Source organism: Rhipicephalus sanguineus, chromosome 7, assembly GCF_013339695.2.
Source record: "Rhipicephalus sanguineus isolate Rsan-2018 chromosome 7, BIME_Rsan_1.4, whole genome shotgun sequence".
In the NCBI taxonomy this organism is placed as follows: Eukaryota; Metazoa; Arthropoda; class Arachnida; order Ixodida; family Ixodidae; genus Rhipicephalus; species Rhipicephalus sanguineus.
In genome coordinates, this window is record NC_051182.1 from 13,787,933 (window position 1) to 13,815,129 (window position 27,197).

Consider the following 27,197-nt stretch of genomic DNA (forward strand, 5'->3'; position numbering starts at 1 on the left):
AACGACGTTTCGTTCAGTGTGCCAGCAACGTCGTGTACGAGATTCCCCTGACCTGCGGCAAAGTATATATCGGCCAGACGGGGCGCTGCCTCAATGACCGGCTCAGGGAACACGCAAGAAATCTAATTAACAAAGAGCGAAGCCATCTTGTCGACCATTGCATGACATGCCCGAATTGTGAACCACGTTTCCGATGCGCAAAAATAGTAGGTAGAAGCAGACAAAAAACGGCTCGTGAAACGTTAGAAGCGTTTCTAATCAGGAAAGCAGGTGAGGCGTGTGTCAGCGACACTTCCATTGCGCTTTACAAAGCTGAAATTGATTTTCTTTCGCGATATTTTTGATGTTTTCCGAGGATTGTTGTGACGTTGCGCCTGCGCAGCCTGTTGGTATATATGCCTGGAGATCTGCCTTCAATAAATCAGTTGTTAGTTTGCGCCTGTGCTCGTCTGGTCTTCTCTTGTGTTGTGTGGTTTGCGCCTTTAACGATGGTTCCCATGTCTGAACACCAACTAGCCCAACAGTCAACTCTCTTAAACTTCTTGAGCTCATGGGAGTAAAACGGTGGCCCATTATCTAATCTCACAACTCCCAGGATACCATGTCGGGTAAATATAGCATCTCGATGACCACAGAAGCTGTAGATGAATGAAGGGTAATAACCTCAGGGAAGTGGGAGTAATAATCCACGACGAGCAAAAACATTTGTCCTTAGCTGTGGAAGAGATCCATACCCAGAACTTCCCATGGGCGACCTGATAAAGGTGTGGAAATATACCGTATTTCCCGGCGTATAAGATGCACCTTTTTTTCCGGTATTTTCACTGGTGCGTCTTATATAAGCAAAAAGTCATGCGATACTACGAGACCAATATGTCCATATTTCATTCGCGAGCCCGATAAACTGAGGGCAGTCGTAAAAAGACATCTCTTTTTGTTATAACAATGAAGCGGGTGTGGTGTCAGCTACTTGCTGTTCCAAGCAGTGCGGTGACCATGGAGATTGCAGCTGCAATAAAAGCCATCACCGTCATGCACGCTATTGTACTGTTCAAATTGTTTGTTCTTAAATGAAGCATATTAAACCCACGAAACTGAGGCAATAAATAAAAAAGGGCACCACAATGTTTCAATGTAATGTTGTAGCGCCCACAATACCAGTTACAAAAACGAAAGTACCACTTCATTATCATCATTATCATCAGCTTCTGTGTGAGGTGTCGCTGCAGTCCAGTAGTAGTCGTGGCTTCTGGCTTCCAGTGAGGCGCAATCGTTGTTTATGTGTTCTTGTGAAGCCTCTAATGCCACAGAGGCAATGCCAATGATGTGCTTCAAGGTGCTTAGAACACCATTTTAAAAGAGTTACTCAGAGGCCGACAACGGCACTCCAGCAATGCTGCTAATCAACGGGGAAGAACTTTTGACGGTGCGCCAGAGGATGTTTCTTCGAATCCAGTGGAATAAATATTGGTTTTCTGTGCCTTAGGACAGCATTATTTACAAGTTATATACTGCTGCTTACAGATATTCAGTGCCGTGTGTAACTATGCATTTCGCAATAAATGTACTCTGCGTGCATCATCGTGTTTTATGTTGACAGAGTTAAACATAGATGCGTCTTATATATATAATTTTTTCCCGCGAAAGTCGTAAAAAGTAGGGGGTGTGTCTTACATGCCGGAAAATACAGTAAGCGGCTCTGCTGGATTTATGCGAGCACGTGCACACTGCTTGCATTGGGCAACCATGGACTCAATATCTTTTATAATTCCTGGCCACCACACCGAATCTGGCTTTCGCTTGGCACCGGTTCATACCTTAAGGACCGTCGTGCAGCAAATTCAGGATGGCTGGTCTCAAGGAAGTAGGAGCCACGATGCTGGGGCCTTTGAGCAGAAGACCGTCACAGACTGTGATCGCGTTAGGTACCGCATCATAACGAGTTAAATGCCAGGGCAGCTTCTTGTGAGGCCCATCGCGTTGGGCTAAAGAAATATGAGATGCGCACTCGCCATCCCTCTCTTGATGTCCGGCTTTAACGGAAAAGTTGAGGATGCACTGTTGATGACTTCTGTTATGAATGATTCCACCGTGTCAGGGGGAGAAGAAACCTTCAGTGGTATCCTCGAGAGACAGTTGCTAGTAGTTTACCTGGGACATACTGCATGGTGAACTGGTAGTGGATGAGCTTGAGGCACAGTCTTTGGACACAAGGAGGGAGCATATCCAGTTCCATTTTGCTGAACAGAGCAACTAGTGGCTGATGGTCCGTTTCACCATCAAAGTTTATGCCAGATACGAACTCATCAAACCTACGCATTGCCCATGTTGCCGCCAGAGCATCCTTCTCCGTCTGACTGGCCGTCGTGGAGCGAGAAGCAAGCACCACTTGTTGACAGTCTCCTGAAGGTTATGTTTGAAGTAGGGTGGCTCCTATTGTGGAGGCATAATACGAGGTGTGATATTTAACCATGCACCTACCTGATACCAGCAGTTTATTTTGCTGAAGGGTGACTCTTGTTCATGGTGCCATGACCAGGTTGTTTTCTTGCTCAGAAGAGCACACAAGGGTGCCGTGATCTCAGAGATGTTAGGAAGGAACTAACCATCGGATGGTTCACCATCCCGAGAAGTCAGTGAAGCTCGGCGATCTCTTTGGGCGCTTCAAGAGTCTTGATAGCCTCCAGTTTCCTCGAGCAAGTCACCCACCCAGGGAATCTAGCAACACATTGTAATCGATGCTTGTGCGCACCTGAATTTGAAAAAACAAAAATTGTAAAACACGTGAAAGATAAAAAAGAGAGATTGGTTTCTGAAGCAGCCATCATGGCTTCTCTGGGTGAACAAAACTGCGTGAGCATGCCGTCTTTACATTTATCTTCTCCAGAAGTAAATCTTGTAGTGCAAACGTGAAGGGTGGATGACGTGCAGGCGAGGGTATGTGTGTTTTATCACTCTGACGTGTGCCTTGTACTCAATATATATTTGAACAACGCACGAAATAAATCAGTTGAAAGTTGCGCTTTGTCTCGTCTACTTCTGTTCGTCTCTACGTCTTCTTCGCCGGTAGTTTTTTCATAAAATAGAATCAAGACTTCAACATGAACCAACTAGCCCCAATCATCGCCTTGCCAAAAAGTGGTGGCGTAATGCGACGAAAGGCATTACGAAAATTGTCAACTCTTGAGACTCTGGAGCGATCTTGAAATATACTGAGTATGTGCAGCGCAATGGTACGAAGACAAGAGAAGACACACAAACGACATAGACTGGCACTGTTTTTTTTTTTTTTTTTTCCCCCTCCAATTACCGTGGTGCTTGGGATCTTCTGTGCCTTTCTGTCACAGGGAGCTACGCTGAAGCGTGCACGCTGCCACATGAAATCAGTCACCTGAGCTGCCACCTTTTTATAATCTGTGTACTGTCTATATCCTGCACTGGCGTCTACATTCTGGCTTGTGAGAACACGCAACCAATCCTGGAAAAGGCGAACCTGCCACCAGGACTCAGACTTGAGCACTTTACATACCCTCCGGCAGTGTCCCCAGGACGGGTCGATGGAGCCAAACAGCCGTCGAACGTCCGGGGGGATCAGCTTACGTTTGAGGCAGTACGAAAGCATTCTTGATTGGCACGTTGTGGTTGCGATGAGGTTGACACATGTAGCGATGGCTTCTTTGTTGGTTTGGTGAGACAGGAAAGAGCCCAATGTAGAAGAAATTTGTTCAAGAAGGATCCGTTGATGGGCGAGTTGGTACATGTCTTGAAATATACCGAGTATGTGCAGCGCAATGGTACGAAGACAAAAGAAGACACACAAACGACATAGACTGGCGCTGTTTTTTTTTTGACCTGATGAACGCTGGCTGAAGCGTCCAGCTTAGAAATAATTTTTGCGTCGCCTATCAAACCAAGAACTTGCTCGACAGTTGGCACTTTTTCAGAGCACAACCTCATTCAGACGAGTCAGGAAGTTGGTAACCACCTGAAGATTTTGGAACTCCGACACACCAAGAGGCTGGCTTATCTATCCGACTCCTTCAGCTTCCATTCTGTCAAGATCCTGTCGAACCACACCTTGCAATGGGATGGGGATACGTCTAGGTGCGCTCAGTGAGAATGGTACGGCGTCAGGTTTGAGTCTGATTTTGTACTCATCTTTCAACGTGCCGAGGCCTTTAAACAGTTCCGCATCATGCTGGGGATTTGCTATGTCTCCAAGGAATCTGGGAACCTCTAGTGCTTACAGCGCGGGGAAACCCAGTAGTGGAATAGTAAGTGACTGCACTACATGGAGTCGCTGGGCACGTCTTTTCCCTTGCCACAAGAGCTGGGCGACGTATGATCCCAGTACACAAGCCCTTCTGGACTTGTAATACATTGTCCATTTGGTCGAGCTGAAGGGGTACTACAGGGAAATCAGCTGGCACTGCTGAGACTCGAGCACCAGAGACCACCTTCAAAGAGGCAGTATAATCTACTGTGACACCTATGTACTTAGCGTGCTCAGGTGCGACGACAGTATGCAAGTGGAGAGTGGCGAGCTTAGTCGCTTTTGCTTTATGGAACGTCAGACCTCAGCAAAATGTCCTTTCTTTTGGCAACAATTGCAGAGGGATGCACGTGCTGGGCATTCTGAGCGAGGGTGCAGCAAACGTCTGCAGAAAGAACAAGAGGCAGCGCCGGAGCGTTAAGTCTTGAGCGGCACGTCCCTCTGCCTGACACCCATATGTCGAGGCGCTTTGTGAGCCTTGGCTGTGTCTAGTTTGTGGTGGGAGGGTTTGAGCCAAGGCGGCCGAGGAGGCAGGTTGAAGCCTGAGGGCCGCGGAGTAAAACACACGCTGCGAGTCCCCAGCAGAAGTGCCCCTGTTTATTCGCAGTACATCCTTTATCTACTACAACCTATAGAGGGCGCCTCATATTTGGCTTGGCACTCACGCCCTCTACATCCCCCCCCCTTTGGGAAAGTAACAAAGCAACCCCTTGCTCTCAGGTAAGCAACCTAATGACAAATGTCTTGTGGCACGCTCTACAAGTTAAGCCGCACCGGTGGCCTAACACAACGTCCAGACCGAGTGCGCACAACCGATTCAGGCGGTCTTGAGGGAGTAGCTGGGGCAACTGGTGGCGATGCAACTGGTAGAGGAGTAAGTGCCCTGGGAGTTGGAGTGCTGCTCACAGGCTCTGGGCGAGCTGGAGTCTGTGGCAGGCTTTCGGTCCTTGTGCCGTGGACTGGAACTGCCGAGGTCTAGACCCCCTGATGACGGAGACTGCTGCGGAACCAGACGTCTCCGGTTGCGGACGAGAGCACCTGCATCCGTCTGGACCACATAGGAGCATGGACGCTGCGCTGGGCTGAGAACAGTGCCAGCACAATCTGTGTCGTGAATCCACACTCTCTCTCCCTCCTCCAGGGGCCGCAAATCTTGTGCAGCATGTCGACTGTCAAAATCTTGACGCTCGCGACATTTTTGGGCAGTGTCATGTCGGTGGAAGTCGGCAGCATTAGGCGGTTCTGGAAGCAACGCGGCCGTTGGGACCGGAAGGCGAGTCCTGAGGCTGCGCCCCATGAGCAGTTGAGCATGGCTGTACCCAGTCACGCCAGGAGCATTGCGGTATGCCAAAAGGGCCAAAGGCGAGTCCGAAGACTTCTTGAGGAGTTCCGTAACCATCCGCACCATACGCTCGACTTCCCCGTTAGACTGCAGGTACCTGGGACTGCTGGTGACGTGGGAGAAGCCGTAGCTGTGGGAGAAGACGCCCGTCCTCGTTTTCGTTCTAAGTGTTTGTGTTCTTTAAGCGCTGCATTCTAATGGATCCGTACCAACGAGCTCACCTCAACACCCTCTTAAGTCACCATGCTCCACATATTTGACCACATTTGGGAGGACTTGCAGTGCCCTAGCAAGACCTTGCCATTTTCCAGCTAGCGCACTGAGCAAAACTTTAGCAGAAACTGTGTGCTCCCTGTGAAATTGACATAGTCGGTTCGGCGTGCAGGGACTTTTCTTGAATAAATTGTACAAGCTTCTAAGAAACACTACTGTGTTCCACTTTGTGACATTGTGGCCTGTTTCAAATGCGCCACTCACAACATGCAGTCCGCAGCTTCCTATGTCCACAATATTCTGATTTCCATCAGTCGCAGAAAACTCTTGCTTCAATGACTTCAACAACTTTAAAAGGACCCTGAAACGGTTTTGACGATTTTGTACGAACACATTGAGCCGGTAGAGCAAGTCCTAAGGATCATTTACAGACCGATTTAAGCTCTGTGCGTAAACTGTGTAATTTATTACAAGGCTTTAAAGCTGCGAATCGCCACCGAATCACAGCGGCTCAGCCAAACGCGTTTTCAAACCGCCCACTTCCAGTGCGCGTCGTATTGGAAGCGCGACGTCACGCAGGCGGCTGATCTGATTGGATATGTCCAGTACACGTCACTGAACCTCCTGTGGCCAGCGAACGTCGTCTGCGTGTGTTACAACGTACTCCGTGTTGACGTGAGCTGAGCGACAGTGTTTATCTCGAGGTTTCTTTTCTTGGACATAATTAATTGCCCTAGCCGTGTTGTGTACCACATTGTAAAGCTGCGACATCGTGCAATGTTTGTGAGGCATCTGGCGAGCGGAATCCCTTCAGCTCGTCGCTGCAATGAGCGTCGCGCTCTCGCTATCCGTTCAACGCCACGATCCACGTTTTTGTGGCTGTAACTTCACCCCTGAAGACACAACCACATTGCCCGAGTTTACGCTTATCGGTGATCGTTCTCGAATTATCTTTGTTTGTCCGCATGCTTTTGCAGATTGTCGCCGTACAGGAGAATAAAATAACATCTGCTGGTAGTGTGGCGGCACCTGTCGGAGCAGATATCAACCACTCCGCGAGCTTCGTCTTTGTTGGGCCTCCGAGATTGCGCGCAACCCGTCAGCGCACAATATCTGAGGCCATGGCTGGATGAAGCTCAAACCGTCGAGTGCGCTCATGAGAGCGCTGCGATCGCCGGCGATGTCAGGGTGTCTGTGAGTTGAGGGTGCAAGGCAGTGGTGAGGAGGAGTGTATAGATATAAATTCCGTAGCGGCCTTGGTACACAGTGCATCGCTTAATTTCTGGTGCGAATGATTTGGGGATGCTCCTGCCTAAACGCTGACAAAACTTCAAAAAACCGTTTCAGGGTCCCTTTAAATTGACGTTCGGACCATCCATCGAAAGTTGAAATATTTTTGCCGGCTCAATGCTGTCGGTGGCCTTTCTGAAAGCGGCAGGTAAATCCTCTGCGCAAGTGTGTCCTAAAAAACAGGACATTAATTTACGCACCCGTAAACTACACTTTTCAGTAAAAAATAATTACAGCTCGCATATTCTGTGCACCTTGCCCTCTGCTGATGGCACTTGTAGCCTAACCAGAAGGCCCTCAAGCCGAGCCGAGATCGCGGCCAAGACAAATATGCACAATTTTATGCCCGTGAGTAACGTTGTACTCGGAAAGCAGAAGAACCACCTATGCACTGCTTTTTTTTTTTACTATGCTTCTGCTTAGCTGTTCTGTGAGGTTGAAGGAGCGATTTTTTAAGCTTTGATCAATGGTAATGAATTTCTTTTTTGACGATCTCGAAGACTACACTCAGTTTCCATGACCTGGCCAGATTTTTCAGAAATTCCCCGACTTTTCCAGATGTGTTCAAATTCCCTGACTTTTCCAGGTTTTCCAGGTTGGTAGACACCCTGTTACACTTGCGTACCATGTTCCGAAGGGCCGTGACGAAGCTGTCGACGGTTTTGCCTGGCTGTTGCATCCGCTTGTGGAACCAAGAGCTCTCGTACACCTCATTTACGGGGTGCACGAGGTAGTTTGTGAGCCACTGGGTGACTTCCGCATAGAACTTGCACGCTTCTTCGTCGGACATGAGTGAACTGAGGATGATGCGTGCCCGGGAACCCATACATTAGAGGAGAGTCCTAACCCTAGTCTCGTCCGGGGCTGCGTGCATGCTGGTGGCGAAGGCATAGTCCTCAAATTGCTGTAACCAGGGCAGCCACTCGCCGGCATCGTCGAACGAGAACGGAGCCGGACTCCGAAGACTGGCGGCAGCGAGAGCAGGAACTGGAGCGTCTGTGTTATCTATGTCGAGTGGCGGGAACCAGGCATCCCACTTCTGACACCTTGTGGTGGGAGGGTTTGAGCCGAGGCGGCTGAGGAGGCAGGCTGAAGCCCGAGGGCCGCGGAGTAAAACACACGCTCCGAGTCCCCAGCAGAAGTGCCCCTGCTTATTCGCAGTACATCCTTTATCTACTACAACCTAGAGAGGGCGCCTCATATTTGGCTTGGCACTCGCACCCTCTACATAGTTGAACTGGCGTAAATCCTTCGGCATGGAAGGCATGCCATGTGCTCATGTTTATCTTAGCCCCTACCAATGAATGTACTCATCATCATCATCAGCCTGCCTACGCCCACTGCAGAGCAAAGGCCCCTCCTATGTTCCACCAATCAACCAGATCTTGTGCTTTCTGCTGCCACTTTATACCTACAAACTTCTTAATCTCATTTACCCACGTAATTTTCTGTCTCCCCCTCAAGCGTTTGCCATCTCTTGGAATCCAGTCGTTACCCTTAAAGGCCAACTCCGGTGATTTTTTGGCCATGTCAAAGTAATGGTGCTTTTATGTTCCTGAGACACTCCTGCTACGGGCCCGATAGCAGAAATACTCGGCAAATTGGAGAATAATTTTAAATAAGCAAAAAAGCGCAACACCAAAACCGAAACCCAACCAAGTGTACTGTCTACGTATGACGTAGACGTTGTTACGAACGAACCGGAAGTCGTGCAAGGCATGCCGGTCACGCCGGCGCGGAGTATGAAAACTGTGACAGTCGGGACGACCAGCGAAGCGCCGGCCAAACCAACGCTGTCTGTCGCCTTGTGCACAGCAGACGCTCGCTGTAGCGGCCGAAGCGCCGAAGATAGCGGTGCCCTCGGCTGCGTCACTTCCGCCGCCTTCCCAATACTGACGTCACAGACGCAATGTTGCCAATAATTGTGGGAAGCCAGGAGGGCGTTTGCAGACAATCTTTAAAATTCATTTGCAAACAATCTGCGCATGTCTCAAGCCTGTAATTTGGCATAAATGACGGAAACGTGCAAAGGAACGTACCCAGCGAATTTCACTGAGATGCATCGACCTCGAAAAATCGCCGGAGTTGGCCTTTAATGATCACCGGTTATCCTGGCGACGTGCTACGTGCCCGGCCCATATCCATTTCTTCTTCTTGATTTCAACTATGATATCCTTAACCCCCGTTTGTTCCCTGACCCACTCTGCTCTCTTCCTGTCTCTTAAGGTTACACCTATCATTTTCCTTTCCATCGCTCACTGCGTCGTCCTCAATTTAAGTTGAACCCTCCTTGTAAGTCTACAGGTTTCTGCTCCGTAGGTAAGTACCGGTAAGATGCAGCTGTTATATACCTTCCTCTTGAGGGATAGTGGTAGACAACCATTCATGATTTGTACTAGATAATTCTAAATGACAGGGCGTGCAAGCATGGACACAAGGAAAAAGTCAAGACACCACAAACGCCGACTAACAACCGGCAAGGTGCACAACGGTGGAAAAGAAAGAAGGCACGAAAACTTATCTGTGCATGCCCATGCAATAGGCGGCCCTATCAATCCAGCACGTGTGTGGGTCTACATGAAAGATAACTGTTAAGGCATTCGATTTCTTCTTTACGCAAATTAACCGATGGTTGACTCAGGCATGCGCTACCACTATTATCAATATGCCATGCCTCAATCTTTAGATGCATTTCTTCATTCCTATGCCTGTATAAAACTGCGCATTCATTGAATTTTGGCGTGCACTTACACTCTCGACAATGTAAAGATAGATTTGAAGGTGAGCCTCCGGTTAGCGGTCTTTTGTTTTCCAACAATCTCTGGTTAACACAGCAGCCCTAGATTAAAACAGTGGCCCAACTAGAATAAAAAAAAGAAAAAAAGAAAAAAAAAAAGCAGCGGGACATCGCTCGCTGAGGAGACAGCTAAATTTAGAGTGTGACGCCACTTGAATAATGATAATAACAGCATGTCCAAGAACTTACAAGAAAAAAGATGAACCTTGCTGACGGCATGCACAAGTTGCCAATTTCCTTAAAGTTCCTAGTTATTTTCAAGAGGCTCTGATAATGTCCGCGCAACCATGATTACTTGTGTACACAGTTATAAAAGCTCATATATATTGCGGCCACGCAATCGCTTGAGGCTTCATTCTGATACATAATGCCCCATTTTTTATACAGACGGACCAATGTAAGAGTGTATGTCACATAGTTTGCCTTAAGGGATTGCCTGCCTTTCATGCAAGAAGCTTGTTTGGGGATACCCCATCGCGGCGACTATTGTACCTATTCTGTAAACAGACAGCGCCCCTAAAAATTTGGCGCTTTCTCTTTGTCCAAGATCATTATTTTTACTGTAAAATCTTCCCTCACTTCGGAAGTTTTCACAGACAGGTCCAGCAAGGTTTCCACGTGGTGTTCTCATAGAGTGCCAACAGTCAAGGCCATCAGGAGCACGGCAGCATTATCTTACCTAGCATGCAAGAGAGGCACACCCGATATCGGGCAACTCTGTATCTCCCTGCCAAGCGCAGATTAGTTTTTGTGTCGACCTTCTTGTCCGGCACTGTGTGCCTTTTCAGTTGTTATTCGGCAGTGTTCGTATTTGCCGGTTTAGCTTGAGCCACTTATTTAAGTAGTACTGCTTAGTTGCTCTTTCACATCAATTTGTCAAAGCCTGTGGAGCACTCTGAAACAACCACCGGAATGTACCACATGTTTTTTTCATACTTCAGTCTGCTCATTTACTTTCAACTATCATACAGATCAAGAAGAGGAAGTTTTTCGGTTCCAAACCTCGCTCATGATTTTTGTCGGCTGTCGGTCAATAGCAGCAACCTGCCAGATGAAAAAATCTGGCAGCCACTGCCAGCATAAAAGAGTGCGGACGAGCCTCTGTTTGAAAAAAGGGTACATGCTCCTGCTTTGCTAGTAAGCTCTACGTGCCACACATGACAATATTTGGCTGAGCTGTTAGTGTAGCAGCATTTGCTATGGTAAGATGTACCATTTCATCAAACCTGAGGGGCAGTTCAGGACCTCATTAAACACATCAAGCAACCGTGTGCGCCATCACACACTTCTTGCAGGGTGACAGGACCAGACACACACGGAAAGGACAACAGCAGGACTTAGGTTTGACAAATGACTGCTCTTTCAAGCGTGCTTCACAAACCTTATCTATCATGTCAAATTCTGTGTTTCGATGAAAGGCAGTGCTCTCACCGATACACTCACTGCCATCCCGTCTAACAAAATAAGGTTCTATCGGGTACGTTTCTTGCGTGGGCGCCCAGCACAGAGTGAATATTACTAGTTTGAAATCCTAACGGGAACTTCCTTGATGCACAAAAATGTCAGTTATGGAAAAGCAGGCACTCGCCCTTCAGGGCCACAGGCAGCTCCAATTATTGGTCATGTTTTGTACAGTTGAACCTTGTTAATACGTACCCGCTTTAAGCGTACTAACGGTTAAAATGTAGTTGCAACGAATCCCCGACCGAGTCTCATAGAGCCTAATGCATTCGCTAACCGCTTAAGCCGTAGTGCTTCGCCCTACGCCTACCGGTTAGTGCGTACCCTGCGTATCACGATAACGTTTTGTGGGTGCCATAAAATTTCACTGTGCCGCTGAACTTCCCGACGCCACAATGTGCCGCCAAAGGTTTTCCGCCTTTTCGAGAAGTGCGTAGATCGGTCGATCACTGATTCCCACTTCCGCGCGATTGCGGCGACGCCTTTGCGGGTAAGCTTCGGGAAAGAACGAAGGTGAGATGGCGGCCACCGACGAACGCGCCAGCATGACTTATAGCCAACAACCTTATCACAATAAGTATCTTCAGATATCTGCTCGGGCACGCGTGCGGCGCAGCACTGCTTTAAGCCTACTGCACGCTTTTAATAGGCGACAACCTGAACGCGCTGGGCCGCCCATCTCTGCCGCCTCGTTGTGCGGGGCCGTGTTCAAGCGCGCGCCGCTTTGTAGAAACGAAAGCAGCTCGCTGTTGCGGAGTTGAGCGTTGCTAGTCTTGGGTGACGAGAAACCTCTCTGCATAGACGCTATCATGCTAAATGTATGCGTACGGTTCAGCAAGCGTAGCGCTGTTGTAACCATACTGCACGCTTTTATTGGGCGACCACCCAAACGCACTTCCGTCCGCTGCCAGGACCGCTAGAGCGTCGCGGAGTGCGCATCGCTTGCAGGAAGTTCGTCATCGCCGCGTTAACCGAACAAGCTCATCTGTGCTCATTGCCGTATCTGTGCCCGGTCTGGAGCGAAGTGGGTACGAAGAACACTCCCACGACAAATGCGCGCGTGCGGTACAGCATGCGGGCCGGCGGCCCGGCAGTGACGGCGTGAGCCAGGAAGGCGACACGCTGCACGCAACTAGCCAAAAGACGATCGGGTCCACGCAGCCGTACAGCGATTCGTTGGAACTGTGTCAGTTTTCATTTAGTAGCAGATCGCGGTGCAGACGCACACACATATATCGCGGAAAGCCGACACTGTCCGTTCTGTTGCTACGTCGGTCACTGCGTATACCGGACCCTGTAATAGTTCGGAAATGCTCCTTGGCGTCGCCACCACGCGCTATCGGCACTATCGGACGGTCGTGCGAGAGTACCATAATCTGTTCTCCAGTTTGGCAAAAAGAAAGAAAAGGCTTTGCAGTGGGTACTTTAGGCAATATTTGCTGTGGCACTGCATTTATTTTTTGCTGGCGGCGATGGCGTACGCGAGGAGATGCAAATTTTTATTTGGTCGTTAATGCGTACTACCGTTTAGTGCGTAGTTATGCGGCGTTCCCGGCAGGTACGTATTAACGAGGTTCCACTGTATACTGCAAACTTACTTGCACATTGCACAGAATGATTCTAAGCACCCCCTTGTTTCAGAAAAAAGAAGGAAAAGAAGATTGGGAAAGAAGCTTACTTGCGAATTTAGTGTCCTCCTTTCTTTATTTTTTTGTGAGGAAGAGTGCACAGCCAATGCCGCCAAGCGCACATGCTCGCTGCCAAGTCTCAAAGGCCATGTCTCGTGTTACTATGTTCCGACAAGAGATCGAGGCACAGAAGTCTCTGGCCCTCTGCAGATTATTGGCAAGTGCGGGCAGGTTGCGTTGGCATAGCGGGCGCACAGTGCTTTGTCTGTCAATTGTTTGATAGCCCAAACGAATGTCGGTAGGAGTGCAAAGAGGGCTTCCTACAGCTTGAAGCTCAAGCGAGCCGCAAATACATTTGCTGAAGATTCCAAGTGGACCGAGCCTGCATCATCAGGTGGAGGAAGCAGCGAGACTAGATTTCCAAGGGTGCCATGACACGCAAGAAGTTTACGGGATTGCACAAGGGCCCCACTCCAAAAAGAGGAAGTCTGTGAGTTTGTTCACAGAACGATGAAGATCTTCGCTGCCGATGCCATCGAGATGGAAATGATGTAAATCACAAGAGGAACGCCGATTCCCCGCATGGTTTTCTATGCAAGCAATGGCTGGAGGGTGCACATGATGATGCACATAATTTTTTTAGGGGACGAACAACGATATGCCAGAAGTGGCCAGGTGATCTTAAAGAGAAACTTGTTGCTTTTCAGCAATATGTCAAGAAACTCTGCAGAGAAAATAGCTACAAGCTTGGCCAGATTGGCAACGTCAATGAGAGCTCGGTTCTCTGTTATCCAACGAGAAGCTGGTGCTTTGACATGCCAAGGGTCAGCTCAGTTGATGAAGCAGGAGCCCAGGAAGTGAAGGTGAGGACAACAGTGTACAAAAAACAGTGTGTCACAGTGATGTTGTGCACAAGGGCTTACAGCCAAAGGCTTGTGCCATATATCATTCTGTAATGGGTAAAGGGCTTGATGGTGTGCAATGATATATGTATACACAACTGCTCCAATAAACGGAAAACGGCGTCTTGTGCTGCCAGCTCTGCTCATACCGGGCAACTATTCTTGAAACATCTATGGTGGACACTGTGCACGCACGCATGTAGTGATACAGGTGTAGTGATAGAGGCATGTAGGATACAGGTAAATGCCAATAAGTGCATTTCTGAACAGGATAAAACGCGAGAAAATTCCTTACGCTCAGCTACACATCCTCTTAATTTGTGTAGGTTCCAAAAAACATTGTCACCTCGGAATTGTTTGTTCCTGGCGACGGAATGTTGCTATTGCCACACATGCTCCTTTCTTTCTATGTTTTCTGTTACTGGCCCATTGCACATGTAGCTGCTGCCTTGCACAAACTTTCGTCATCTCGGCAGGCACAATAAACTTTTTAAACCAGCACGAAAGACGAGATGAATGACACCTGTACAAACACGACCAATGCTGAACCACCAACTGAGCTTTATTCGATACAAGGGCTTTTTTATATAGTGTCACTCGTCACCAGTCCCGTTGTTATCACTGGCTACTTTTGTGCATGCAGCTTCCTGACGGTGGTGAAGAGTGACACTGTATAAAAAAGCACTTTTATCAAATAAAGCTCAGTTGGTGGTTCAGCCCTGGTTTTGTTTGTACATGCGTCTTTCGGCTCGTCTTTCGTATTGGTTAACTACGCAAATGTCGCACCAACTTGCCCAGACAAAAGCACTGCTAAACTTTTTAACACGTTCACTGCGGCACGCTTTTTTTCGGTCTGACTTTAGGTGAGGAGTGACCCACCAGTGGGCCATCGGGTATATCCCTCAGGTGCGTTGTGACACACCGGTGGTAGGGACACGCGGCTATGCCTGCTTCTGTTGCTCCAGCGGGATGGCGCTGCCACCTTTGCAGTGCGTGTTTGACGCGTTTATTTGAAAGATGCAAAGCTGTTTTCAGCCTTCTTCATGTTAATCTATGTTTAAATACAAATGCTTACCACAAGAAAACACATGAAGTCAGTTTTCGTGATAGAAATATTTATTGGGTAGATGAAAGTTGTAATTGGAACAATCGCGCCACCTCACGTCCAATGCAATATGCAATACAGTCGCCGACCGTTTATTCGGACGCTGAAAATTCGGACATGCTCGTTTATTCGGACACCTTCGCGGCACCGCCACTCGTCCCATTGAAGTAATGTAAACTTACGACCGAAAATTCGGACGCCCCACAGCCCGCCGTTCGATTTTTCGGACTCCGGCTGGCTGGTCGAGTGCGACGTTGAACGCCTTGACAAGCTGTCAGCAATGTTTACAATATTTTTGCTAGGTTGCCAGCACTGCACTGGCTATAACTGGAGATCGTGCCAGTGTCAAAAATCCACGCGGAAATTACCGATCTCGAAGGCTATGTTTGTTTGGCTACATGTGACGGCTGCCTTTTGGCTTTAGCCAGTCAAGTATCCATTTGACCGGCTACCACGGCCAAACAGCAGGCCAAGCCAAGCCAAGATTGGAATCTGCTCGGTGCGGCGTTTGAGGCGAATGACAGCGCGTACGAGTATGACGCGGATCCTAACTCGGACAAAGAGAGTACGACAACAGAAGCGCTGCAACATCAACTAGCCCAACGTCGTTTCCTTTTGGCGTGTGAGGATTTGCGTTGTCAGATGTTTCTGTGGCTAGGCCTGATCTGCGTCCTGAGCTTTGTTTCACTCCCTTGTTGCTTGGCGTGAGAGGTGTTGCTCCGTCGCCGCCCGTTCCATGTGCGCCGTCGGAACTAAAGAAACGCGGCAACTACGAGGCCCTGACAATGGCGAAAAAAGCAGCGACTATTCACCAAGTGAAAGTTGCTTGGGAGTTTTCGCCGAGTTGGGCGATGAGATCATCCGTCAGGTACTCGAACCAGCGCATGTGGACTGTGACTGCCATGATGACGCACCTCCCACACCACAGCCATCAAATGCGTATTTAGCGTAGGCTGTTGCAGTGCTATTGCCGACCCGCAGGGGAGGTCAACCATTGGCTGAAATACAGGCCGACTTGGTCGCGCGTAAGCGTACATGTGTACAGACGCGCACTGACAAGTTTTCCGGCCGCCGGGCCAATAAAAGTGCTTTTTTCTGGTGAATCCTTTTTTTCGGACTCCCAATTATTCGGACTTTTCGGCGGTTCTCGCCGAGTCCGAATAAACGGCCGGCGACTGTATATATTAGTTGCATTTTTTGAACTTGAGATGGCAGCACAAGGTTGACAGCTGTCGCGCATGGGTCACCGGTGAGTCACGCAGCACACAGCAGAAAAAGACTATTGAGTGCGTCGTGGGTCACCCGCGGGTCACAGCCTTTAAAGGGACACTAAAGGCAAATAACAATTTATGTCAGAGTGAAAGCCCATTGTATGACAACTTCTAAAACGGCAATATTATCAACAGCAGTGCCCTACTTACCGAGAAATTAAGCTAAATGTATCACATGATGAGCGCCACGAGTGGGACATTTTCGAAGTGATCCCGATGACGTATGGAAGTCGGCCTACAATAAATCACTAGTAATCAAACTAGCAGCAGTAAAAAAAGAACATTCCGAGCATCAAAAGACGTAATAAAATGCTGTTTGTTCGTTTCCGCTTGATTCATGGAAAACAAAACCTCCGTGGCGTTGCCATCGGGAACGGCGCGCGTGGTTCAAAGGTTCCGTTTTCGCCGAACTGCGCGTCGCCCGTCTCAGTGGTAGTTTTGGGATCGCGTACTGCCGTGCGTGTTTTGCGCGCTCGTGAAAGTCGCTCTGACAGAAAGTTCGACAAAATGCCGCATGCGTGTGATATGCCGGATGCCCGAATGGTGCACAACGCCAGTGCTGCAGCAAGGAAACCGGTGGGTCTTTTCACTGGGTGCTGCGGAATGAACCCTTACGCTCGAAGTGGCTTAGTGTCACGCCATTGCGCCAGTGTGCTAAACAGTCAAAACCTCTGCGTGTGTGCTCGCTGCACTTTCGTACTGAGGATTACGAGACCAACCGCAACTTGGTGAAGGCTTTGAATGTGCCCATCCGACCAAGTCTTTGCCGCAGCGCCGTTGTTGCTACTGTGGGTCCCGCTACTTCCGCTCGGCTGCTACTAGTGTCGGCGGCCGCGCAGTAAAAGCGGGCAACGTTGGGCACGGCAGCAATGACGTATGAAAGTCGTATTTTCAGGCGGGAGATTTGAAGCGCGCTAACGCGATGCGGACCACTAAAAACGTGATTTTATTTCAAAATAAGTACTTCCTTGGCACAAAAGCAGCACTACGAGGTTTCTGGACCGCTATTTCAACAATCAACGTCGACTTGATATTTGCCTTTAGTGTCCCTTTAACATTACAGAAGTATTCTTCGGGGGTGTGTGTATCCTCATGAAATGAAAATCATACCTCAGCATTCAAGTGTCATAAAGTTATCGCATCCACAAGCAGAGAAATGCACGTAACTTCGCAGCCGCATAGGTGGAGCGCAGGCCGTGACCCACCGGTGACCCATGACGCAGTGAACGTGTTAAAGCATTTTTACATGGTTTTCAATGAAGATATTTTGGAATCTGACAGAAAAGGACTACAAAAACTGAAAATACGATTTTAAGACCATCGATTTTCTTTCTTTTGCCACTTTTCGCAAGAAGATTGCCGCGTGCCCCCTTAATCAAGCATTCCCCAAACAAAGCCCTATTGAGCTGTTCTCAATAAGTGAAATAAACGTTCCATATGCTCCGATACCCAAACCATCGCAACTTACGCCGACTTTGCGTAGGAGGTCGCCGACGATGTTGAGCGCAGAGACTCGTGCTGAAGGGGTCAGTGGTGTCTGGCCAGATGAGCCCATACCTAATGGCAGCTGCTGTGCCGTTCCATTGCTGGCAGCTGTCGAACAAGAAACCAGAAGCAGCTGAAATCTGGGCAAGGAGGCCAACAGAGCAAGGACTGAACGTGTCTCAAGATTGAGTAAATTGTTTAACCACATCAACATGGGTCAAGGAAATGCAGAAAAAGACTAACTTCCCATTGACATTACAACATTTTTTATCCTCCATGAACTATGTGACACACATACTGAGCATGGCAAACAACAACCATCCCACACCGTTCAGTCGACACATGCCAGCACATCGAGAAAAAGCAATTTCTTATTTGACTAAAGCTTTCTTATTTGAAGAAAATCAGTGCACAGAAAAACGGAGACAAGGAAGAGATGAAACAAACACAGCGCTGCACTCACAACTGAAAGTTTATTCAGAGCAACAAGAGCTTAAAAGGGAAAAACTGCGCATGACAAGTGAGGCACGAAGTGATTAGGTGATACGCTCATCAATAAAAGTAAACACTTTCTTGTGCAACGTCACCGAGGTGTGGCTTACACAGGCATCACGTGACTTGTTTATATGATAAGCTTCAGAAACTAGATCAGGCTGCACATGTTTTAATGCGCCGGCAGTGCGACTGCCGGTGATAGATGTCCCCAAACTCGAAACACTGGTGCAGTTTGGCGCAATTTTCGTTGATTTCATCAGGATGGCGCAGTAAATCGAATTTGGCACACTTTGGCACAGGAGTGGAATCACTGTAAACTAAAAAAAATAGTATAAAATAAGTTTCATCAAAGTCAACCCAGTACTTTACAGAAAAAAGTGGGACACATATGTCCCACTGACTCATGAGAGGGTTTTTCAAAAGGGGGAAAACATTGTCTCAATGACTCATGAAGGCACCATCTCACGGATGCATCAACGGGTATTTGGGATGAAATGGCCGAAGCAAGTGGCACAAAGTAGCACTTCTCAAGTTGTGCGCACCTCATATCCAGCAGTGAAACACCATATGCAACTGTGCCCCTCCTAGCGCTGTGGTCTGTTCCTGTGAAGCTCACCTCACTGCATGCGTTAAGTGTATTTTTGTCCAATGCCTGTCTTTTCTTTAGCTGTCTAAATTGTCAAGTACAACAGATGTCCCAGAATATGTGCCTACTTTTCAGGAGGTATATGGTATCAAGAAAAATATTTCTACGCACCATTATCCACAATTACGCTGAGTGATGAACATGGGAGTTTTGTAGGGGATTGTGTTTTGATGCATTTATCGGGCAAATTAATGCACAAATTTACAAAAATACGTGATGACTGGAAGCTAAAATTGCCTCTCTAAAAAACCAGAAAAAGAGGAAATGACCTGGCATTTGAATGGTAGTTCTTTCTGAGGAAGAAGACGAAAATTCAGAAGCTCTTGCAAAAAAACTGGTCAAAATTCAACGCCACTGTAATGCCACTTCCACCCTTCAAAAACACATTAAAAGAATTTTCCTCGAGACTACAAAGACTAAGGTTAGATATCAGTAACTTATTACAGTCAAACACGGATATATCGAACTTGAAGGGGATCGCGAATTAGTTCGATATAGAGTCGAACCCGTTTATAACGAAGTCGAAAGTGCCGCAAAAACTGGTCGTTATATCAGTAGTTAGTTGTAAATGGACTCGTCCTCAAAAACATGCATGTAGTGACCAAGCCGCTTTCTTTTTCTGCGCATTTTTATTGAAAAATGCTAACAACTCGTCCGGTGAGAAGTTAGGCCTTTTCACGTTGTGAAGCGAGGCCCGCTGTGTGCACGAGTGAATTAAACCGCCTTTGCAGTGAAGCGACAACGTTTCATTGAACAGCGGTACCGCTCCGTGGAGCCGATCATCCCTGGCTAGTTGCGTGCAGCGCGTCGCCTACTCGGATCACGCCATCACTGCCGGGCCGCTTGCATTTGTATGCACATTTGTGGCCGCTTCACTTCGGAGCGTGCACGGGTGCGACGAGCGGCCTGTTCGTTCAACGTGGCGAAGACAAGCATTTTGGAAGCAATGCGCACTCTACGTCTCCGCGATGCTCTGACGGCGCTGCACGACAGGCGCGGCGCGCTTGGGTTGCCGCATAATAAAACATGCTGTACAGTCGACGTCCGATTTCCCGGACCCTCAAAGGACCGCGAAAACGTCCGGAAAATCGGGCAGTCCGGAAAAACGAATGCACGTGAAAACGCACCTTTTTGGTCGGTATTTTTCGCTGACGGAGAGGGTCACAGCCGGAGTACAAGATTCCCATAGCAATTCAGCCAATGCATCGTTTAGGTGGCTCTGAAAAGAGCCGTTTATAAAAAAAAATATGTGGCCGGCACTACCTCATAGGTCAGCACTTGGGCGCAAAGAAGTCGCTTATTTTCTTTTGCACGGTCCGTTTGCCCGCGATTATGTCTGCCTCAATTTCAGTCAACGTCATGTTGCCGCTGTACACCAATGACAGTGTCATCAGTGCCCGCGTCAACTCCGAGCTCGTTGGCTGTGTAGGAGCTGGCTCTTCGTTCTCGGTGTCGGAGTCATCGGAATCCTCCGTAACTTGATGAATGATTTCGTCATCGGTCAACTCCGCACATAGCTCGACGTCTTTGTCAGCATCGGCGAAGCCCTCAAGGGTTATCTCGGCTGGAATCAACACGCCGCCAGCGCGCAGATCGTCGAAGGCAACGTCCGCGGATGGCAGTTCGTCATCGTGAACCTACGAGGTGGCTTTGTGCACTTCGAAGGCGCGGACGAAGACGAAGGAGCAGTCGGTGCCATTGCTGTAAACGGCGAATCCGCTCGACGAAAAGCGCAGCACGAAACAGCTAGGAACTCGGTGGATGCTGAAGGTCGGGAAACGTGATCACTGAAGGTAGCGCGCAGCAGCAAACGATCAACCGCAGACACCACCGCAGAGCTGGCACAGCTGACAAAACAACACGTGAACGAACACAGTGAGGTTTGGCTTGGCTAAGCTACGGCTGGCAACGGATTGACATGTGCGGTTTCGAGGTTACGGCAGCCGCGGCGCGGTGTGGCGGTGCTGCTGGCCACACCTGCAATGCGAGTATGGTGGGTTCAAGGATATGAAAATGAAAACAACCAAAATGGCGGCGTCGGTGGTGACTTTGGGTCGGCGGCTAACAGTAAAAAGTCCGGGAAATCGGATGGCGAAGGCTATAAGCGTCCGGAATTTCGGACTTTTTAATACATTGACTCTACGAGGAACTTGACGGTGCCACAGATGAGTCCGGGAAATCAAGCATGTCCGGAATTTCGGGCGTCCGGGAAATCGGACGTCGACTGTATACGCTTGCTGTAAGTGCATCAACGTTTTTCGGTGCCTGTGTCGCTCAACACCAGCGAGCTAGTTTCGTTTACACGAAGCGACGCGCACTTTATCTCGCACGGCGCGGCAGAAGCAAACTTTCGAATGGCAATGGCATTGCGCACTTGTACTGCTTGTACCACCGTCACCCCGAACAGTTTACGCCACACGTGCAGCCGAGCCGATAGCTGCAGATGACTGTGATAAGGTTGTCGGTGATAAATCATAATGGCACGTTCATTGCCGGCTGCCACATCGCCTCCGCTCTCTTCTGATGCTTTTGATCCATGAAGGAATCGCCGTAATCGCGCGGTAGTCGTAATCATTGATCGGCCGGTCTCTGCCATTACCGAAAAGATGAAAGACATTTTGCGGCACATTGTGACATCGACGCAGTGAACATTTAGGCGCCGAAAAGTTATCGCGGTCATCGCTTATTGCATTTTATGGATTCTTGCGTTCCAAGGCATAGGTTCATCGTAGGCAGTCGTAGCTGCAGAGAACACGTCAGGAAAGGTTGCCGTGCGAAGGCTGACTGCAAGGCTTCATGCTGCCTACTATTTATTTCTTTCTTTTTTCTTATTCCCCACTGCCATTCTGCCACTGAAGAAACGACCGGAAAGCGAGCGACCTCGCTCGTAGCGTCCGAAGCAGCGCGTGCGGTGCTTGCCGATCTCCGGTATCTTCGTCACAAGTAAACTGGACCAGGGTACGCGCGAGCGCGCACCTCTCATGCTTTAGAAGGCCTACTTTAACTTTTTTTTTCGCTTTGTATACGCCATATTTTTACCGCGATCGTGTCTGAAGTGTTTGTTGTAAAAGTAGGAGGCTCTGAAAAATGTTCGCTATAAGTGGACGCAATTTCAATGGGTAGCATAGGAAAATCATAAGTGCATCGAAATATGGTCGTTATAACCGATAGATAGTTATATCTGGGATCGTTAGAAGTTGGTTCGACTGTATCAAAAATTCGATAGAAAAAAATACAGGCCCTGAGACCTTACCAGTGGCGGACGATCACCTACAATCGACGTATTCAAGAATGACAACTAATTCGACACACAGGATGCAACAGAATGTTTTATTTGCACGAAAAAAAATCGCTTATCTTGGCCTGCTTCTTCGTCTTTGAAATGAAATTAAAGACACTGGCCTCGATCTTATCGAGGCTGTCCAGGTGCGACAGCCCGGTTCACTCCATGTCGCTGCAAAAACGGCGAATCGAGCCGAACGCTGCCACCACTTCAGCGGCGGAGTACGTGCACGTAGCCACCGCTTCGTCCGGACGATCTTCGTGGCCGGGGCATCCTGGGTCCCTGCGACCACAGCTACAATGTCCTCGTCAGCGAGGCTCGCAACAGCCTGAACATTGCAGTCCGCTTCCTCAAAATTGTCCACAGACACTTCGGGTGGAACGGCAGCCGGGAAGAGGGATGACAACTCGTGAAATGCATCGTCTATGTGCTTGTCGTCGCTGTCTTCACTGGTTTCCGCAAGTTCCGCCGTCACGAAGCCTGCCTTCCGGGAGCAGTTGGCCACTGTGTCCATCTTCACAACTCGCCAGGTGCCCGTCACCATTTCAATGGCACCAAGCAGGTCAACCTTCAGCTTGGTGCCCATGCGGAGGTTGACCAGCAGCCTATCAAGGAGCCGCCTCCTGTAGGCCACCTTGAAGGACTTGATGCCCTGGTCGAGCGGTTGCAGCTTCGCTGTCGTGTTGGCCAGCAGAAACTTCAGCTAGATGTTTTTGAGCTCGCAGGGGAGCACGCACGCAAAAGAGGAATGCGGTGGTATGCGACAACTCACGGAAGTGAACTCCCCCAACAAAGCACTCGTGATCAGTTGTGATGGCTGCCCGGGCTGCCTGCGAGGGCAGAAGCAATGTACGAAAGGCGTGAGCTGTGGTTGGCTGAGCAAATACGAAAGGGGCGGGCTGTGGTTGGTTGATCAAAACTCACAAAACAGCAACGAAAAACAAAAAAGAAAAGGCGAAAGGAGGAGGCCGCTGACTCCTTCGTTCCTGTTCTCCGAACCGACGGTAAAGCGGAGAAAGCATGAGAAAGAGACAGAAAAAAAAGACCCGTTCCACAAGTTAGAACGCGACCAACAGGAGTACAGTCCGACCCCTCTCGCCCTCACAGTTTTCGAGCGTTTTGGGTGTCGGCTGAGGCGCGGTGCCGCGAAGGTCACGGGGCTCAGCGAGTGCTGAAGTGCGCCTTCCAGCTCGCGCGGTGTTCGATATATCCGATGGCGGGTAAAAATACCGTTCGATATAGACGTGCAAATTTCTATACTTTCCCGAAGGATTTTCAAGGGGTTAATTTATGAGTTCGTAATAGCCGAAAATTCGATATATGTGGGTTCGATATATCCGTGTGACTATATTGCGCTAACTGTGACAGGTGATTTGGCCGGAAATTTTTTTCTGCGGACGAAACAGTGGGACGTATGCGTCCCGCTGATGCACAAAGGCTTTAACTGGCTTGGAAGAGTTTAAAGAAGACAATGTAGTGTGTGCAGTGCATGTCTGTGATGTTGTGTTTGGGTTCAGGATTCGCTCCAGAAAGAATGACGCAGCACGCAGGTGGACAAGCACACGTAAGACATCTTTACATACACGAAAGGACTCAACGAATATAGAAAACAGTTACATATGCGACGTGATGGCTGCTACGTGAAATAGTCAAGCAGTGACGTACAGTTTGCCGTCGGAGCCGATGACGTTGCCGAGTCGAAGGCGTCGTGCGTAGACCTCTGTCGATGCCGTAGCTCGGTGCTTGGTCTGCGCGCGTGAAGTCACGGAGGTCTACTCCGCGGCCACTGATGCCAGGACTCTGCGCCCAAGGGACCCGCTCCACTGTTGACGCCCTCGGCTCGTGGGCCCGAACCCTGAGGGTACTCGTCTGAACACGGCGTCGAGGCTTGGCCCGGCCTTGTACACGGCCCCTGGCTCGATCTTCCCGTAGCGGGAACGCTCCGTTACGTCGAGGCACCAGGTGGTAGGGCTGTGGTTTCTCCCATGGACCGGACGCCCAGCGAAGGAGATCCCAGCCTTGGAATGCGACTCTCGCGCACGGCCCACGCACTAGTCACGCTGTCTCGAGGCACGCCGCGCACACGATCGCCGTCCTCTTCCCACCGCACGGCACATACGCGGTTCGCCCCCGCACGGCGCACACATTTAAAGGGCCACAAAAGTCGTAACACAAGTCGCCACAGCACGGCGCACTGTTTTGTTTTTGGCTATTTGAAACATGCGCGCACCATATATTATTACAATACCCCCTTTTTCAAGAAAGTTGTTTACAACTATTCTAAGATAGAAGCGCGGGAATAAACAGTTAGTGCACAGCACGCTTTCCAGTTTGTGTGATTCAGTTTCTTGTTACATGTTAAGCACAAGTCATGTGATTGCTTCTACGTTGTCCCATCCTTTTATATTTCGAACAGGAATAGAATACTGGGCCCCTCGATACATGGCGACTTTGTCCTTTGCTGGTGAGGTCTGTGGATAGATTGACATCGGTGCGAAATGCGTGCGATGCAGGTTCAGTACTTGCATAGGATTCACTTTGTCTAATTGGCCTTTAGTGGAGTTTTCATCAATCTCTTGAGGAACTGACACCTGTTGGGGCTGCCTGTGCTCACACTCTTCGTACTTCTTGAGCATATTTATGTGAAATGTCTTGTTTTTCCTGAACACGTCAATGACGTAATCCACGTCGTTTCTTCGCTCAATTACTGTGAATGGTCCTTTCCATTGCACTAGAAGCTTATTGGAGTCAGTAGGCAACAATATGAGAACTTTGTCGCCTGAACACAACTTCCTAGGACGACTCTTCTTGTCGTAGTATGGTCTTTGCTTGGCGCGAGCTTTCTCTAATTGTTCGTGTGCAATATTGCATGTCTCCTCCAGCCGATTCCGCAAGTCAAAGACATACGTGTAGATTGTCCGTGTTTCTCCGTCGAGGTCCTCATTCGTCCACAGTTCTCTTAATACTGTCAGTGGTCCTCGGACATGACGGCCATAGATAAGTTGAAAAGGAGAGAACCAGAGGCTTGTCTGTGGTACTTCTCGGTACGCAAAAAGCAACGGTGCGAGGTACCTATCCCATGATCGGGGTCTCTCTTGGCACATTCTCCTTAACATCATCTTCAGGGTGCCATTGAATTTCTCGACGAGGCCATTCGCCATGGCATGGTATGGCGTCGTCTTGAGGAGCTTCACAGAGAGAAGCTGACTGACCTGTTACATTAAGTCGGAAGTAAAGCTCGCTCCCTGGTCGGTGACTATTTCTTTCGGCAAACCAATGCGGGAAAACATTTCCATGAGCGCTTCGGCGACATGAACGGCATCAATTGCAGGAAGTGCTACAGCATCCGGATACCTAGTTGCAAAATCAACTAAGGTCAGAACGTATCGGTTTCCCCGGTCTGACATTGGTGAAAAGGGGCCGATCAGATCCACTGCCACTCTTTCAAACGGTGTGCGGATCAGAGGCATGTTGCCCAATGGAGCAACTCCTACTTTTCCTTTAGGTGTTGTTCGTTGGCATACGTCACAGGACTTCACGAAGCGTTTTACGTCTCCGTGTAAATCAGGCCAGTAGAATTCTTGCAAAATACGATCGGTTGTCGTTTTGATTCCTTGATGCCCAGCCATGATGTTTTCATGGGCAACTTCTAAAATGTTTCGTCGGAACGCCTTTGGAACTACTACCTGCCTAAATGTTCTACCTGTCGCAAGGCGATAACGGTGGTAGAGCAATCCATTTTCTTCCACGAATTCAAAGCTGTGGCCTTTTCCAGATTTAAATTCTCTGTTCACCTTAGCAAAAAGCGATTTCAACTTGGGGTCCTTCTGCTGTCCTTCAATCAGTTGCGCTTTGGTAATGTCACTCGACACAACTTCTGGGGCGCACAAGGGACGCATCTTGCTGTGTTTTGGTTGCTGAGCTTTGGCTTTAGCCACGCTTGAAGCCTGTGGATGGTTCCTGGTCACGTTCGGTTCTTTACACAACTCCTCCTCTTCCTCAGTCGCAACTACTCGCTCCCAGTCAGAATCAGGATCGTATGGTCCTCTGACGCCTGGAAGGTTTCCTAAAACCACGTCGTACAGTGGGTGGTTCATACAAGCCACTTTTATGTTGCCTGAAAAGTAAGGCGTTTTCACTTGTACGATGGCTTCGGGGAGGCGACTACTTGAACCATCAAGCAAAACGACATTGCTTGTTTTGCCCGTCAAGCACTCCTCAGGAATTAGTTCTCGCCTGACAATTGCTGTATTGCAGCCTGTGTCTCGAAGCACGCGAATCTTTCGTCCTAGCAATCGCCCTTCGACTACTGGCATCCCGTCGCTTAGGAAAGGTACAGCGGGTTTCCTGCTCTCGTCGTCGTTACTGGAGCGGCTAGCTTGCTTTCGTGGGCACTTTGCTGTTTTGCCCTGACGAGGTCCAGTCGGTTGTGCTTCTGTGAATGCACAGGACGAAGTCGTTTTGTTGTCTGAGCGCTGACCTCTGCAGTTTTCAGCTGTGTGTCCCGGTTTGTCGCACAATTTGCACTTTACCATTTGTTTAGGTTGGCTGCGACAGTCGGGAGCCGAATGGCCGGAATGATTGCAGAGCATGCACTTAACTTGCGGTTTTCGGGGCGCTTCATTAGGTTTCTCACCGAAATCCTTCCCGGTATCGGGACCTTTTCCAATGTTTGGCAAATTCTGTGCTTCGAGGAAGCGATCAGTTAGCTTAGCAAGCTCGTCAAGTGATTTGCCCTCTCGCTCCTTCAAGAAGATAACTAGTTTCGGTTGGCAACAGCGTAGGAATTGCTCGGAGATTACCGTATTTACCCGCATAATTTGCGCCCTCGCATAATTTGCGCACCCCTAATATTTAGCCAGCTTTGCTAAAAAAAATATTTACTCGCATATTTGGCGCTCCCCGGCCCGCTCGAGCCAGCTCGCCGGCGCGCGCGCACGGCGCGAACTTTGGACGGCCGCGCCGCCGCGGCCCTCACCGAGCAGGCGAGCGCAGTCGTACACAAG

At 49.1% G+C, this 27,197-nt stretch overlaps 1 protein-coding gene and 1 pseudogene across 1 annotated transcript in view; both read right to left on the reverse strand.

The window, feature by feature from the left end:
- Positions 1-27,197, reverse strand: part of LOC119400589 (nuclear distribution protein nudE-like 1) — a 233,689-nt gene that overhangs the window by 76,640 nt on the left and 129,852 nt on the right. Inside the window, exon 6 of the mRNA XM_037667651.2 lies at positions 17,751-17,875. Coding sequence (XP_037523579.1) covers positions 17,751-17,875 — 125 coding nt within the window. The remainder of the gene's footprint in view (positions 1-17,750; positions 17,876-27,197) is intronic.
- On the reverse strand, positions 4,989-5,681 carry LOC125759237 (uncharacterized; annotated as a pseudogene).